At 40.2% G+C, this 17,655-nt stretch overlaps 1 protein-coding gene across 6 annotated transcripts in view; it reads right to left on the bottom strand.

Moving 5' to 3' along the window:
• Nucleotides 1–17,655, bottom strand: part of CUX1 (cut like homeobox 1) — a 398,832-nt gene that overhangs the window by 179,494 nt on the left and 201,683 nt on the right. For all 6 annotated transcript variants that reach the window (XM_075120956.1, XM_048824335.2, XM_075120957.1 and 3 more), the window contains exons 6-8: nucleotides 12,455–12,578; nucleotides 9,822–9,898; nucleotides 8,678–8,744 (exon numbers count right to left, since the gene is read on the bottom strand). In XM_075120956.1, the coding sequence (XP_074977057.1) occupies nucleotides 8,678–8,744; nucleotides 9,822–9,898; nucleotides 12,455–12,578 (268 nt within the window). The remainder of the gene's footprint in view (nucleotides 1–8,677; nucleotides 8,745–9,821; nucleotides 9,899–12,454; nucleotides 12,579–17,655) is intronic.

Genomic DNA, 17,655 nt, shown 5'->3' with positions numbered 1-17,655 from the left:
GGATTTTGTAATTCGCAATTCACAACCCTTAAAGGTCACAGAACAGGGAAGTTTTTTTTTACTTGTTTCCCATTTTTGAACAGCCACCTTTTCCAGTTAAACGAGGAAGCATGGCACACACAAGATCTACTCATTTGTTTGCCCACATGATCATCATGTAGGGCCTCACAGGGGGAGAGTCCGGGCCGGGTCCGACGCCAGATGCAGCGATTTCTCCATAAGAAGAAATTTAAACCAAATGTCCCAGTCTTTTCTGGCCCGGGCCATCAAGTTGTGGCAGTGGGAACATTTGTGTGGCATGTGTCCCTCTCTCATACAGCGAATAAAGGTGCAGGTGGCCATCTGTTACCAGGAAGGTGGCTCTGCAAGAGATGCACCTTCTAAACCCAGGAGATACGGGCATAAGGGTGAGGGACAATGCTTCCCAGTCGGGAAGGGCAGGAAGTGGGGAAATGAAAACCTAAGCTATGGAATAACTCTAAAGGTAAAGCTAAAACAAAAAAAGAGCAAAGACTTCCAGTTTGTTTTTTTTCAATAGAGGAAAGGAGCAGCAGCAGAAGAAACTAACAGGTAAGGCACCAGTGATGGAACAGGAGATGTGGGCTCTGCTGCAGATTCCGTCCTAGACCAAAGGTGGTAGAGAAGGAATTGGGGGGGGGGGAGAGGCGGTCTGACACACACACATCCATCTGAAGACCTCTATATAATGTCAGGATAAAGAAAATGAACCAGGATAACAACCAGGGTGTGCTTGAATGTCTGATTTTTTTTTAAAACTGCTAAAAACACACTGCCTTTTACATTATACCAGAAAATAGAACTGATTATTTTCAACAGAGATATTTAAGAAACTCTTGCAAGAGTTAGCTCAGGTCTACACTATCAAAAGAGTACATACATCAAACTAGCTACAAGAATTTAACGGAGTCCAAACAGCTTGACTTCAATAGTAACTTTCAAATATTATGTTTTCTTTATTTAGATTTATCAAAAATGCACACACTGTAGATTTTTAAAAATTCAGAAAACTTTTGTCCCATTATGTTATCTCCTGCTACACCTTCCTCACATTTCAAGACTCCAGCCAGGAGCAGACTTGTTGGCATTATGCATGTCACTTCATCTCTGTGGGCCTCAATTTCCCCATTCAAAAGCAGAGGCTAATGACAACATTTATACCAAGTTCTCAGAGTGCTTTATAAAGGTGGGTTCAAATTCAGTAGTAATACTGTAATCCAGAGAAGAACTCCATTACAGGCAGCAAATAGCCTTGTAATGTTTCACTGGCCTAACTGGAAGCGGTAAGTTTAGAACAAAGATCTTGAAAAAAAGACCAGTTTGTACTTTCAGCCCAATTTCACAGAACCAGGAGGTTTGATCAACTGCAGAAATGTCTGACCAGAACCTCCAAAATATTTTCACCCATCACTAGTGTTTGGTGCATTAAGCACATCATCATCAATTAGGTCTTGTAAACCCTTTTAAGTTTTGCATGAAGCATGGTTTAAACCTTTCATAAATCTCTCTCTCTCAAATTCCAGAAACCATTTAGAGTTCAGTCAGATTTAGTGCAATTGTGTTCTTTTTTCTTTAAATTCTTCCCTTTAGGACTGTATGGTCTTATCTATGCTAGCCTCTTCCTCTCTTTCATTTCCTCACATTACTATCACGGTTGAGGTTGCACCAGTTATGGCGACTAGGAAATTTTATGGCAAAAAGGCTAGAGCATACATAGCTTATGGAACTCTATCTCCTGTTTTTAGGGAAATCATTTTACCTAGAATAATAGTTCCAGAGACATGCATTAGAAGTTAATGACTCAGCAGAAGGACAGGATGTAGGAAACTTTAAGACCTTAAAGGTACAGCAAATAGAAACTATTTCATGCCACATACAACACAGCCATACTAATCACAGTGTTTGAGGAGAAGCAACATTTAAGAACATCTATCAAAATAATTACGTAATGCTGGAGCAAGACTTCTGTTTTTTTAATTCAGTCTGGCCTCTAGCACCAACAAACTGGAAAATGGCAAATATTTGAGAAGTGAAATATCAGTACAACCCTGGTACTTCAAGGAGAAAGATTCCTTTTTTAAAAAAAGTGTGTAAAACTAAATACTAAGGGCCAAATTCTGTTTTCATTGTAAATTAGGAACCCCTCTGCCAAAAAGTCAACAAAGCTAATCTGGCTTCACACCAGCGTAAATGAGAGAATGTTGCCCCTATTATATAATATTTGAACCCCAGTCCATTAATACCACATTGGGAAAGGATAATTCACAAGGACGGAAAGTGGAAAAATATTGCTGCTTTCTGTCTAAGGGCCCAGTCTTGCAATCTTTACCTATACGTAAAGGCTCTACTGCTTTATCCTCCTTCAGATTTATTCTTAAGACTCCCATCTGCCAGGATGCCTGCATAACACTGCCAGTTAATGATTGCTAGGCAATGGGTGAGCTACAGTACACACAGCTAGTGAACATGGAAAACGTACTTGTACTAAAAATACTTTGTCCTCCCTCTCCTATGCCTCTCTACTTATTTACTGGCTTCATTCACTTGTTGTAAGTTGTCATTAACTTACACGTTAAGCTTGTTAGGGCTGAGACATTTGCACAGCGCCTACCCATCATCCAGATCATTAATAAAGATGTTGAACAAAACCGACCCCAAGACCGACCCCTGAGGCACTCCGCTTGATACCGGCTGCCAACTAGACATCGAGCCGTTTATCACTACCCATTGAGCCTGACGATCTAGCCAGCTTTCTATCCACCTTATCGTCCATTCATCCAATCCATACTTTTTTAACTTGCTGGCAAGAATACTGTGTGAGACCGTACCAAAAGCTTTGCTAAAGTTAAGATATATCACATCCACTGCTTTCCCCATATCCAAAGAGCCAATTATCTCATCACAGAAGGCAATCAGGTTGGTCAAGCACGACTTGCCCTTGGTGAATCCATGTTGACTGTTCCTGATGACCTTCCTCTCTCCTTCAAGTGCTTCAAAATGGTTTCCTTGAGGACCTGCTCCATGATTTTTCCAGGGACTGAGGCGAGGCTGACTGGTCTGTAGTTCCCCCGGTTCTCCTTCTTCCCTTTTTAAAAGATGGGCACTACATTTGCCATTTTCCAATCGTCTGGAATCTCCCCCAATTGCCATGAATTTTCAAAGATAATGGCCAATGGCTCTGTAATCACATCAGCCAATTCCCTCAAGCACCCTCGGATGCATTAGATCTGGACTTGTGCATGTCCAGATTTTCTAAATAGTCCTTAACCTGTTCTTTCACCACTGCGGGCTGCTCACCTCCTCCCCATACTGTATTGCCCACTATCACTAGAAGTATTTAGAGTAACAGCCATGTTAGTCTGTATTCGCAAAAAGAAAAGGAGTACTTGTGGCACCTTAGAGACTAACCAATTTATTTGAGCATAAGCTTTCGTTAGCTACAGCTCACTTCATCGGATGCATCTGATGAAGTGAGCTGTAGCTCAAGAAAGCTTATGCTCAAATAAATTGGTTAGTCTCTAAGGTGCCACAAGTACTCCTTTTCTCTTTTAGAAGTATTTACTTTAAGTCTGTCCCTGATATAAATGTTAAAACCTTCTTCTTTATTGAATTTTCAGTAAACATTCCCTCTTTCAGATTATTACAAAATCTAAAGGTCCTAAGAAAAGTCACATAGACAAGGAGCATGGCTGTATAGTTGATGTGACTTTCTCTCCCTAATTTGTTTTATTTTATTTTTAATGGAAGTTTCCTATTGTAGGAACAGGTACAGTATCTAAAATCCTCATAAGACTATTTAGAATTTACCAGGAGTGTGGTATTTCAGTGATATTTTCTTTCATCAAAGGCACCTCAACCCACATGTTAACAGTAATGTAGCACACACAGCAGGCTTGTTACAATTGAAGGTCCTTTCCCAGTTAGAATTCACTTATGTTGTGGGGGAATGGGTGTAAGAGCAAAGAGATGGCTCTGGAGTTCACTTAAAACTGAATTCCAGCACTTTGGCTGACAGCATTAACAACTCGGTTAGGAATCTGAAACACTTGTTCGAGTGTGCAGCACCAAAAGAGAAGTGAAAGAGGATATGAGCAGAATGTGTGTTCTGGAGAAAACACAAGAAAATACATGTAGAGCATTTCTTGTCCTACACAGACAAACAAACAGTCTGTTTTCACTAGGAAAAAAGCTTTTTTTAAATTTGACAGGAACTCAAGATCCAAGTTTGCTTTTTCTGTTCCAGCTTTGATAGAATCTCCAGATCAAACTCATTAGTGTTGGTTAAATCCAGGTTTGCTGACAGAAACGTGTGAGACCGCAAACAAAATCAGTATTAGGCTTCAAGAGAGGATGTGCCTCTTTAATTGAAAAAGGCAGAGCAATCATTCATTTATTTAACCCAGACATGATTATAATCTGAAAACCTTGAAATCCTCTTACACAACTGTTTTGGCAAGCCTCTCTGTGTTCCAACAAATATTAAACTGTGCTTGCCATTTGTCTAAGGAATCTTGCATTAATAAACATGAAGAAGAACACTTTTACCTCCCACACTCAATGACAGAAGAAAACAAAGACCAGCTGTATTCATCAATGGATCCTTGTTCTGTGCATAAAGGCTAATTACATTTTACTTCAAGCCTACACATGGAAAACTTTACTGCTGCCATCTTGTCAAATTCAGCTTCTGATATTCCAGCTGCCACACTGCAATGACTGTACATCAAACTTCTTTTTGTCATTAACACCTTCAGTGCCCTAGACATGAGACATTTGTCCATTAAAAGGGCCCAGGAGAGGGGTGCTCAGATGACAAGCCTCCCAGAAGAAGAATATTAAGTGGTCTACCTGCTCATTAGTAAGAAGGGGAAATCTTTATGCAACACATGACAAAAGGGGCTAATACTATTAAAGATTTTAATTTCACAAACTGATCTCATTCTAAGCTGCACTGCTAGCAAATGGTCAAGAACATGGTTTGGGTTGCACTTAGCTTTGCACATACCACATTGTACTACAAAATTTAGAAAACCACCGAAAGATAAAACAAGCAATTTTTACACATTAAATTTCAGCTTCATAATGATTCTAAACAGTTGCTGTAGAAAAATCCAAGCCTGTTATGCTGAGATACCTAAAGTTTTAACTTATCCTGCTGTGCTTTTCTTTTTTTTTTTTTATAATATGCAGATACCTTTGACATTTCAAACAATTACCAGTGATCTCTGCATTCCACAATTGAAAGTCATACAACCAGTATTAACTTAAACCACCGAGCTATCCCTTTTTAGGCCAAAATAATTTTAAATATTTAATTCCCCTTTCACCCTTTTTGCTGTTTGTTTACTTTTCCAGTTTCTCTCAACTTGGACAATGAAAATACACTACCTAGTTTAACCTTCATTTATACTCAGTTCCCCTTTCATGTTTTCATGGATTTTCAGGTTGCAAAGTTTGGGTTGCAAACACTGAAGGAGATTGTTTTACAAAACTATTTACACAGGAAATAAAAAACAATCATAAGAACATTTCTGTTGATGTCAGATTAAACTAAGGTTTTAGAAAAGCAAACTTATATAGAGGACAAAATACATGCCAGAATGTCCATTACAGGATTCAGCTATATGACTACTATATTCTTGACTCAGGCTGCAAAATCATTGCATAACAGAACATAATGAAAATATTATCTGATGTGCTATTTATTGCTTCTACTTAATTGTATATATAACCAGCAAGGATCATAGGCGAGACCAACTCCAAATATTCTATATTTATAAAAATCTCAGAAGGAGCAAAATACACCAGATAGTCTATCTAATAGTTTAGAGTAAAATTTTTGCCCACCTTAAGATAATTACAGTGGAAGGAAATCCCACTTTTTGAAAATAAATCCACCATTCTGCCAGTGAAATATTTATATTAAAAAACACAAGAATTTACATGTTTATGTTTGTACAGCACCTAATACATGTGTCCTCATCCATGACTGAGGATCGTAGAATCCACTCTAACAGAAATTTTTAACAACAGAGCTAGTATCAATGATACCAGCCCATAGAAAAGGATATGCAAAATCTATGTTAATTTCTAGCCCCATTAGAGAAACAGGTTTCAGAGTAGCAGCCGTGTTAGATTGGGAGTGGGTGTGTCATTACACAAAGCAAAACTATTTCCCCATGTTTATTTCCCGGCCCTCCCCGCCCTGTTCCTCACACGTTCTTGTCAACTGCTGGAAATGACCCACCTTGATTATCACTACAAAAGGTTTTTCCCCACCGCTCTCCTGCTGGTAACAGCTCACCTTACCTGATCACTCTCCTTACAGTGTGCATGGTAACACCCATTGTTTCATGTTCTCTATGTATATAAATCTCCCCACTGTATTTTCCACTGCATGCATCCGATGAAGTGAGCTGTAGCTCACGAAAGCTTATGCTCAAATATATCTGTTAGTCTCTAAGGTGCCACAAGTACTCCTTTTCTTTTTATTAGAGAAACAGTTATCAGTGTGTATCAGTTGGAAAAGAATGCAACCAGTAAGAAAATAAAATAGATCCAAGTTCTGAATAAGGCATTTCAAACAACTAAAATATGCAAATTAGCAAAAATTTAATTAATAGAGTCCATATAAGAAGGGGATAAAAATTGTTTCTATAGTAAACACTGAACCTTAACAATTAAGGACCCAGTCACAAGTTTCAAGCACTGTAGCTCCCAAGGATCTCAATGGGGATTAAGGATCCCCAGAATTTGCAAGATTAGTCTCTAAAGATCTAACTTCGATGCAGATTTGGACACAACTGAAGAATGGATGCCAGCAGGCCTCTACTACAGACTGATCTCTACCCACCAACATCTTATGGGCAAAACCTTGATCACCACATTCCTCTTATTACTAAGGACTAGAGATTATGGCAATATGCTATGGCTCAGTGTAAGGGGTAATGTTTTGTTGCCCTGGAGAAGCACAGGAGGCAGACTGTGACTTGGGGAGTCAATCTTCTTCATGGTCTCCCTACTGCTCCACGGAGGGAATAAACTGTCCAAAGTTACATGAGCGGAAAGTGATCAGGAACAGTCAGCATGGATTCACCAAGGGAAGGTCATGCCTGACTAATCTAATCGCCTTCTATGATGAGATTACTGGTTCTGTGGATGAAGGGAAAGCAGTGGATGTATTGTTTCTTGACTTTAGCAAAGCTTTTGACACGGTCTCCCACAGTATTCTTGTCAGCAAGTTAAAGAAGTATGGGCTGGATGAATGCACTATAAAGTGGGTAGAAAGTTGGCTAGATTGTCGGGCTCAACGGGTAGTGATCAATGGCTCCATGTCTAGTTGGCAGCCGGTGTCAAGTGGAGTGCCCCAGGGGTCGGTCCTGGGGTCGGTTTTGTTCAATATCTTCATAAATGATCTGGAGGATGGTGTGGATTGCACTCTCAGCAAATTTGCGGCTGATACTAAACTGGGAGGAGTGGTAGATACGCTGGAGGGCAGGGATAGGATACAGAGGGACCTAGACAAATTGGAGGATTGGGCCAAAAGAAATCTGATGAGGTTCAACAAGGATAAGTGCAGGGTCTTGCACTTAGGACGGAAGAACCCAATGCACAACTACAGACCAGGGACCGAATGGCTAGGCAGCAGTTCTGCAGAAAAGGACCTAGGGGTGACAGTGGACGAGAAGCTGGATATGAGTCAGCAGTGTGCCCTTGTTGCCAAGAAGGCCAATGGCATTTTGGGATGTATAAGTAGGGGCATAGCGAGCAGATCGAGGGACGTGATTGTCCCCCTCTATTCGACATTGGTGAGGCCTCATCTGGAGTACTGTGTCCAGTTTTGGGCCCCACACTACAAGAAGGATGTGGAGAAATTGGAGAGAGTCCAGCGAAGGGCACCAAAAATGATTAGGGGTCTGGAACACATGACTTATGAGGAGAGGCTGAGGGAACTGGGATTGTTTAGTCTGCAGAAGAGAAGAATGAGGGGGGATTTGATAGCTGCTTTCAACTACCTGAGAGGTGGTTCCAGAGAGGATGGTTCTAGACTATTCTCAGTGGTAGAAGGGGACAGGACAAGGAGTAATGGTCTCAAGTTGCAGTGGGGGAGGTTTAGGTTGGATATTAGGAAAAACTTTGTCACTAGGAGGGTGGTGAAACACTGGAATGCGTTACCTAGGGAGGTGGTAGAATCTCCTTCCTTAGAAGTTTTTAAGGTCAGGCATGACAAGCCCTGGCTGGGATGATTTAATTGGGGATTGGTCCTGCTTTGAGCAGGGGGTTGGACTAGATGACCTCCTGAGGTCCCTTCCAACCCTGATATTCTATGATTCTATGAAGTCCTTATGCAACACAGTATATGTTCCTCTAGCACGCTGGTTCGCTAGTTGGGACAGAACCAAGGCTCCACCCACTCTCCGCCCTGTTGCACCACCCTCCTACCTTGCCCAGCCAAGACAGGAGAAGAACTAGCGACTCTGCGGAAAACACACTAGTGTAATCAGTCTCTATACAGGATATTCAATTATGCCAATGTTTTCCTACTTATTTCTACTCCAAAACCACCTCCATCTCACCCTTCTTTCCAGTTATAATGTGCAAAATTAGGAAGGTGGGGTACTAAAGGAAGATATGTAAGAAGAAAATGGTGAAATCTTACTTTGCAGTAGTTTCTTCATCATATTTTGTTTTCAGGTCAAATAATTCTGTCCGAGTTTTTTCCAAGGCTAGAAGTCATAAAACATTGAAACGTTACTGGTACTGTAATAGACCAGTACTTTGTGCAATATAAAAAGGCTACTCAATTTTTTATCCCACTATAAACTGTTTCCTGTCCAAAAATCATCTTGCATTAAGGATTCTACCTGACCAAATAAATAATGACTTAGATGATGAAAAGGTTTTAAGAATTAGTTTTTCTGTATTTTTTAATCTGTTTCTTTTGAATTGTAAAAGTTTCTAGTTACCATTCTGCTTAATGTAGCTAGACATTATTCGTTTCACATTGCTCCTTCAATTAAAATGTTTATTCCATTCAGTTCAAATTTAAATGTCAAATGGAGTCAAATTTAAATGTCTTGTGTTCACAGGGAAAAAGAAACCCAATGGGCACTACCTTAGATGGACTGGCAAACATAACTGTGCAAGGATGAATAGCAAAGTAAATAGCAGATTGCTTGATGGGAAGCAGAAATATGGTTCACATTGAATTCCAATCATTATATATAGCACAGATTAGGGGTGTATGAGATCAGAGCATAATACAATGTGGAAAGGCAAACATGGATGTAGTCAGCAGCTCTGTGGCCTGTTTTAGTTGCAGGAACATTCCAATGACATAGCTAGTATACTATATAGGTTTTATCCACTACATCCACCAGTAGTTGGCTATAGCACACGTGTGCATTTATTTTGTAGATACGCAGAGTTTAAGGCCAGAAGGAACCATTAAATCATCTAGATTGATCTGGCCCAGGCCACTAAATTTCTCCCAGTTACCTCTATACTGAGCCCAATAATTTGGATTAGACAATGGCATTTCAGTCTTCAGGAGACAAAACTGCTGTGTGCCACAGGCAGAGAACAGGGGAGAGATCAAGATGCCACAAATACCTGAGGACCCTGGGCTAAGAGCCCAACAAAATCTTAGATTTGCAGGGCAATTTTTAAGCACTGCTGGATCTTCCCCGAGTCCTAACGTAGACTTGCAAGATCTGATTCAAGCTCAGTCCTGATTCCCTTTCATTGTATTTATCCCACCACCAGCCTGGCCATAGGTACAGATCACAACAGCAATGCCAAACCTGTTTGTAAAGCTTGAACTTTGTGTTCGGCCTCCTCCAGCTTCGAGGCTGTCGACATCTGTGTTTCTTGCAACTTTCTAAAAAAGAAAAAAGGAGAGATGAAAATGGAGCTGGTGATCTTGTATACCAGCTTAATTGTATTTTGCAATTTTGAGAGAGACAGAGATTAACCAGCTCAACTGTAATGAGGCAAATGACACCACCATGTATACTACAAGATACCACAATGGGAACCATAAGCCATATCTCACTGGAATGCTGTACATATTTTGGAGTCCCAGTTATTAAAATTTTAACAGTGTAGCTACTTTAAAATGTAAGCCATGAACATAATTCAAGAGTTGACTGCTATCTAAATGATATCTTTAGTGGAAGGTTTTCCGTAGCATAATTTGTTTTGGAAATGTCACACTTATTAAGAAAATTGTCACCACGCACCCACTGTTGAACAAAGTTAGTACAAGAAGAATGATACATTTCCATTTTTCTGTCATAATGAAGGAATTTGTTGCTATAAATGATATCCTCAATAGATCTGACAGCTGTTTCATCATAATTGCAATGGATTCTAAATGCAACAACAGTATTAACTACCCTCTAAAAAAAACTATGCACACTTCAAAACAAATATTACATTGTTATTTCCTATATAACACGATCAGACCTTTCAAAATGCTCACATTTCTTATGTCCATAAGCAACGTTACCTTGTTTGTGTCAGTTACAGCACACGCTTTCATGTCACTTGCCCATACAGTCACCAGACTCTTCGCTAAAGGCCAGACTTATAAAGCCTATACTAGGCATAGAGTTGCTGTGACATGCTTCTGGAGACTTTTATCTATTCTGCAGATTTTAAAATAGTGATGATAGAGCGTAAAGCGCCCAGCATCCTAAACATCTCCCTGGGGAACATGTTTAAAAAAATCCTATTCAGACAAAATCAACCAAAACTTTCTAACTGTCACAGATCTTGAGTATTATTTTGTATGTTTACATATTCTCTGACACAGTAATTTTAAACCAGACAATACATTTTCTTTTCTATCAAACTTGTTAACAAGTATCTCTGGCAAGAAACTCAGGTCAAAGTTTGTTTTTTTCCCTCCATATTAAACTATATAATTTTAGGTTGTGTTTTGTAGTCAAAAAGCACCTCTTTAACACACACACTTCCTGTAATTTACCTTCCACTGAACTGTCATTACATACATACATAAAAATAAAATATATGTATGTATGTATGAATGTATGTAAACAAACTGGATTTGATAGAAACAAGAAACGTTGATTCTATTATACAACAAAAAGTAACTATAAAATGCTGATTTTAAAAAGTATCTCCCAGTTCACATGTAGCTTCATCCCGCTCCTACCTTAATCTAAATGATCAATCCAACCACCCACACAAACAGCCTAGGAAAATGGTAAGCCTTGAAGTATGTACTGAAGGTTTGCAGACCCAGGCACTGTTGGACTAAGGGAGGAGTACCTGAGTTGAGGGTTCATTACTGTAAAACAACCTGTTAGCACTCCCCTTCTATAATGTACAGTCTAACTTCCCTGACAGCTGATCTAAATTATAGAAAAGGTTTTTAGCATTCCATTTTGCTAGCTTTGGAAAAATCAGAAATGTTTCCAAGTTTGCTTTAAAAAAAATCAATAATTAAGTGAGAAATTAATTACATATTATTTTGACATATAGGAGCATGCAAACTCTTTTCAAAATTAAGTTCTGAGTGAGAGCCACAGAGCTCTGACTCACTGCCAGATTCCTGTTACCATGCAAGTAGGTAACCATATTGTTGGGTACAATATTTCCTCTTAAAATGTTCTGTGTTGAACTGATGTACAATTGTACTGTGACACAAAAGACTGACTGAATTACACTGTCAGCTAATGGAGAAAGATTGGCGTCACAAAGGACAATCCAACTAATGAAGAATAAAAGTAGGTTTGCACTCTTTTGAAAGTAACACCCCAAATACATCAGAGGAGTGAATCATAGAATATCAGGGTTGGAAGGGACCTCAGGAGGTCATGTAGTCTGACCCCCTGCTCAAAGCAGGACCGACTAAATCATCCCAGCTAGAGCTTTGTCAAGCCTGACCTTAAAAACTCTAAGGAAGGAGATTCCACCATCTCCCTAGGTAACGCATTCCACTGCTGGCGAGCCATTCGGTCCCTAGTCTGTAGAGGTGCATGGGATTCTTCTGTCCTAAGTGCAGGACTCTGCAAATGTCCTTGTTGAACCTCATCAGATTTCTTTTGGCCCAATCCTCCAATTTGTCTAGGTCCCTCTGTATCCTATCCCTACCCTCCAGTGTATCTACCACTCCTCCCAGTTTAGTGTCATCTGCAAACTTGCTGAGAGTGCAATCCACACCATCTTCCCGATCATTAATGAAGACATTGAACAAGAATATGTCCTTGTTTCACTTATACACTTGCACAATTGTCTTTCTGTGTAAAGTTGAGCATCAAATGATTCTGTCTCAAACACATAAATCACTAGAATGATTCAATGTATGAGCTGTCTCAATGAACTGAAGGAAGGACCCTGTTTGGGAAGATTAAGCAGAAAATGATGATTTCCTTCCCTCCATACAACACCTACACACACAAACACTCACCTCTCCTTCTCTGCAAAGTCATTTTGTAATTTTTGTTCTTTTTCAAGGGCTATATTCTCTGCTTGGTTCTTCAGGGTCTGTTCATATTCTCTGATTTTCTCTTTAAGCGCTTTTATTGTAACCTCTACAAAAAAACAATGAGGCAAAGAATGAGTTTACACAGCTCCATGTGGCTACAAGAATACAAGGCTCTCTTTACCCTGTAGGCTCAGTGTGCTTTAAAATTTAGCTCTTCAACTCTGACACAAAATCAATGGATACGAGTCCCTTTAGAGACCTTTTACTCCCTAAATGTTAAATTGAACTTTAAACGTTTAGGTTGAGAAGGATCAATGGATTTTGCTGGGAAGCAGAGCTACGGTTTCTATAACATGACTGAAAAAAAATCAATTGTAAAATATAATATCACCTTATTAACTAGTCTCAAATTAGCTCTCTGCTGAGTGGAGATAAATAAAGTCCCACAGTGGGTTTAAGTATGAATTTACACAAATAGTTCATTCATATTACTGTGCTCATGTAAAAAGAAGCAATTTTAATATGGCTCTTGTACAGATTCAGTCTTTCATTAATTGAACACACACCAGCTTCACAACTTATGAAAAATATGGCAGTTAGGATTTAACTGCTGTGTTAACACATATATCAAATTTAATAGACAAACTGGAATCCTTAATATTTTTGTTACAGTAACTGACATTGTCACTGAGACTCTCACTCCACCCACATAGAAGGGCAGAATTCTTTATGCCTTAAGGCTTACAATAGGAAAGCAAGACACGGACCAAGACTGGTGTGCTTTGCAACAAAAAGGGAGTCTGGAAAGGAACCATATTTAGACAAGACTCATAAGCTGGCAATACTTTGATGCTGCCAAGGAGAGATGTAGCAGTTCAAGAAGTGATATTATTAGCAATATTGGTGAAAGGAGAAAAATACTACCAGGTGCAAAAAAACTGTCCATAAACAAATTGGAAAGACAAATGCCACTATAAAAATTAAAGCCTTCAGGTTGAAATTGGATCTAACTTATACCATGTAAAATTAGGTTAATGGAATTTTATTATAAGACCAGAATAAGTGAGATTAGAATCTTGGTGTAGGGAGCACAGAGGGAAAAGTCAGAGCCATTGTGACCAACTAATAGAGAAGAATTGAAATAACAAATGCACATAACCAACCACTGGCTTTTGACTAAATATGACAGTCTAAAATTTTTTAGACATTTAAAAAAAATCATCAATCATTAAATCATGTCATTGCCTGGTGTCCCTTTTTACCATATTGATCAATTGTATTCTTGAAAATCCAAGGGAAAATTCTTCCTTCAGACCTGCAAAGTAGATCTGAACATTGATATTTTCTTGGATGTGCAGAGTTGGTATTTGCCATTTGGACAGGAGAGAATTTTACCCTAAATATTTTCATCACTAAAATGTAAGAAAACAAAATGAACTAAGTAATATAGAGAACTTAATTCAGCACTGGAACGAGTAAGTGCAATTCCACTAAGGACCATGAGAGCTGTCCCTGCTTGCACCCTCAGACCCTGACTCATTCAAAGTTACATAGATATGAAGTACCCCCAGTAAAGGGTCATGATTTAGGCTCAAACCCCGTTCACAGCTATGCTCACTTGAGTAGTTCCAGTGAAGTCAATGGAATTACTCCACTCCAGGAAGCAAGCACCTTATTTGTAATCTGTGCTGGCTAAAGCTCAACAAGCAATTACAGAAATACCACTTCTGGGGGATGGCACTTACAGGAACAAGAAAGTTTTGAGAGGGAGTTCTCCAGGTTAAGGAGGAGAGTTTACATTATCCTTGGGTGAGTTTCTCAGTTTGTTTTTGTCTGCTTGCTTGCCATGTGCTTGGTAGATTGACAAATATAGTGTGGTCTGTTTTGGGGGCTGTGTGCTGAGCCAAGCAGCCTGCTACACTAGGCTGACAGCTTACTAATGAGCCTCAAGCATGCTATCCTCTGAACCCTAACCCCTTTAAAATCCCTTGACAAGGAGGCAGGGCTAACTCAGGGCTAACCCCCCCCCCCTCAAAAAAAAACAAACCCTCCAAACTAAACAAAAACAAAACACACAAACAAAAAAGCCCTACAAGAGTAAAAATAATGCAGGCAGAAATCCAAGAGCAGATTAGGGGCTATCTACTTTATCACACTGAATGTAACATGTTCAATTATCTGCCTTGTGGGCAGGTGGCATGTGTGTGCATGCACTGCAAGCAGCTCTTGGCCCCCACAGACACAATACAGGCACTGGAGGCCAGAGTGGCTGAACTGAAAGAGCTAAGGAAACAGAGGAACATAGACAAGACTTTTAGGCACAGAACAGAGTGGTCCCAACCCCAATCTGACAGCCTCTGTACTGTTAAAGAGGATGAAAATCTCAGGTAAGGAGCGCATAAGGCTGGAGCAGAAGGAAACAATCCTATTGTTGAGACCCTCCTTCCAGATTATGTAATGGGATCCTCTCACACTGAGGCTATCCCTCCAGGACAGGGAACAGTTATTAGAAAGAGACAGGTAATAGTGATGGGGATTTGATTATCAGAAGAGAAGGTTACTCACCTTGTGCAATAACTGAGGTTCTTCGAGATGGTTGTCCCTGTGGGTGCTCCACTTTACGTGTCTTGACGCACTGCGCTTGTAGTTGGAGATTTGTGATAGCAGTGCCTGGTTGGGCCGCGCATGCGCTGTTGCAATCTTGCGCCGTTCTGAGCGGTGACAGTGGTGCACAACCAACCATTCCTCAATTCCTTCTCTACCTCAGAGAATCGATTTTAAACTCCAAAGTAGAGGGGGTGATGCATGGAGTGAAAATTATGGTAATTTTCTGGTAATATGGTAATAATTATGGTAATTTTCGCTCCATGCATTTGAAGAAGTGGGTTTTTTACCCACGAAAGCTTATGCCCAAATAAATCTGTTAGTCTTCAAGGTGCCACCAGATTCCTAGTTGTTTTTGTGGATAAAGACTAACATGGCTACCCCTCTGATACTAACGAACCCTAATCTATCTAACAAGAAAGAGTGGGTGCCGCTGATCGGTCTGACTCAGTCTAAAGGTGGTAGAGAAGGAACTGAGGGATGGCTGCGCAATGCTATGTAACAGATTGGAATGGTGCAAGAAAGCAACAGCTATGCGCAGCCATTAGGGGAAATCAACCTAGTTAGCATATGTGACTCCATTTTGGGTTTCCTCTCGGCCATTAACTAGAAGCGAGCACATCACGTACCAAGGAAGGAAGGATCCTTCAAGGTGGACTGCTGGACAGTTTCAAGATAAGGGAAACAAACCTGGAGACAGGAACCAGCTGACATGCCTGAAATAGTTGCCACTTCAGCTTTTTTGCATGGGGAAGGTGGCTGCAGGGGATTGGTAATAGATAAGGAGAAGGCCTGTTTATTGGTTTAGGCCCCCCGAGGCACACAGGCAGGATGTTTTGCCAACAGTATATAATCTTGGTGTAACCTGTAATCGGGGTCCTGTTCTGCTTAACAGAGCGGTACCACGCTCGAGCGTAATAAACCTACAAACTTTGAGATACGCTGCAGTTTGTCTTTATTTGGTTGCATCAGCCTAGAAACGAACTGTACGTGTCCTAACTGGAATAATTCATAACACAGCCCAACCGGTCACTGCTACCACAAATCTCCAATTACAAGCATAGGGCATCAAGACACCAAAAGTGGAGCACCCACAGGGACACTCCTCAAAGAAGAAATATAGATAGCTGGGTTTGTGATGACCAGAAGAACCTCATACTAAATTGCCTGTCAGGTGCAAAGGCTGTGGATCTCACGAGACATCTAGACAGATGTATGTGCAGTGCTGGGTAGTAGCTAATGGTTGTGGTTTATGTAGGTATCAGTGACACAAGGAAAGACAGGCGAGAGATCCCAGAGGCCAAATTTAGGCTGCTAGGCAAGGGATTAAAGTCCAGGACCTCTGAAGTGCTTTCAGTTCCATGTGCAGGGCCAGAAAGAGAGGTAGAACTGCAAGGTCTCAATTCACGGATGAGATGACAGTGTAAGGAGGAGGGTTGTTGGATTATTACAATCTGGGGAACCTTTTGGGAAAGGAGGATCCTATATAGGAAGGACAGGCTCCATGTAAACCAAAATCAGTGAATCAGTCTGGTTCACTGGAGATTTTCAAAAGGAGACTGGACAGCCATCTGTCTTGGATGGTTTAGACACAACAAATCATGCATCTTGGCAGGGGGTTAGACTGGATGACCCTTGCAGTCCCTTCTAACCCTAAGGTTCTATGATTCTAAGTAAAATTAAAAAGTTCTAGAGGATTTTTTAAAACAAAGGGCTGGGGAAAAGCTGACAGATATGGAGAAGCACATGGTTCGGGCAGAGACATCCCTTAGGGATGAATTTATTAATGGGAGAACTCTATATCCTAGTAAACAGGATACAAAAGAAGTTGGTAAGTACAGGTAGGTGCTAGTGAGGAACAGTCAAACACAAAAGAGTCCCATTTAAATACAACACCTAAAGGCAAGCAACTGAATATTAACAAAATGTACAAGTGCTTTTTATAAGATGGGTGTACCAGAGTGCCTGGTATTAATCAAGGATAATGATATAATAGGCATTGTGGGAACTTGGTGGCATGAGGATAATCAATGGGACAAAATAATCCCATGGTACAAAATATATAGGAATGACAGAGAAGGTCATGCTGGTCGGGGAGTGGCACTATATGTGAAAGAAAGCATAGAGTCAAATAAAAGTGAAAACTTTAAATGAATCAAACTGTACCATAAAATCTTTATTGATAGAAATTCCGTGCTTGAACAATAAGAGTATAGCAGTAGGACTATACTACCAACCACCTGACCAGAATGGTGACACCAACTGTGAAATGCTCAGGGAGATGAGAGGTTGAAAAAGCAAATGCAGCAATAATAATGGAGGATTTCAAGTATCCTCAAATTGATTGGGTATGTGTCTCCTCAGGGAGGGATGCAGAGAGAAAATTCTAGACACCACTGATGCGGCCTGTAGAACCCACAAAAGGGAGAGGAAATTCCTGATTTAGTCCTAAATGGATCACAGGATCCCAGTCTAAGAGGTAAATAGAGATGAGACGCTCCGTAATAGCAACCACAATGTAATTAAATATAACATCCTTGTAAGGGGCAAAATTCCAAAAGAAACCCATCACAGCAGCA

The sequence above is a fragment of the Caretta caretta genome, chromosome 17 (genome assembly GCF_965140235.1).
Source record: "Caretta caretta isolate rCarCar2 chromosome 17, rCarCar1.hap1, whole genome shotgun sequence".
NCBI classification, from domain to species: domain Eukaryota; kingdom Metazoa; phylum Chordata; order Testudines; family Cheloniidae; genus Caretta; species Caretta caretta.
Note: the sequence above shows the minus strand (reverse complement) of the source record. Positions and strands in the feature narration are given on the sequence as shown.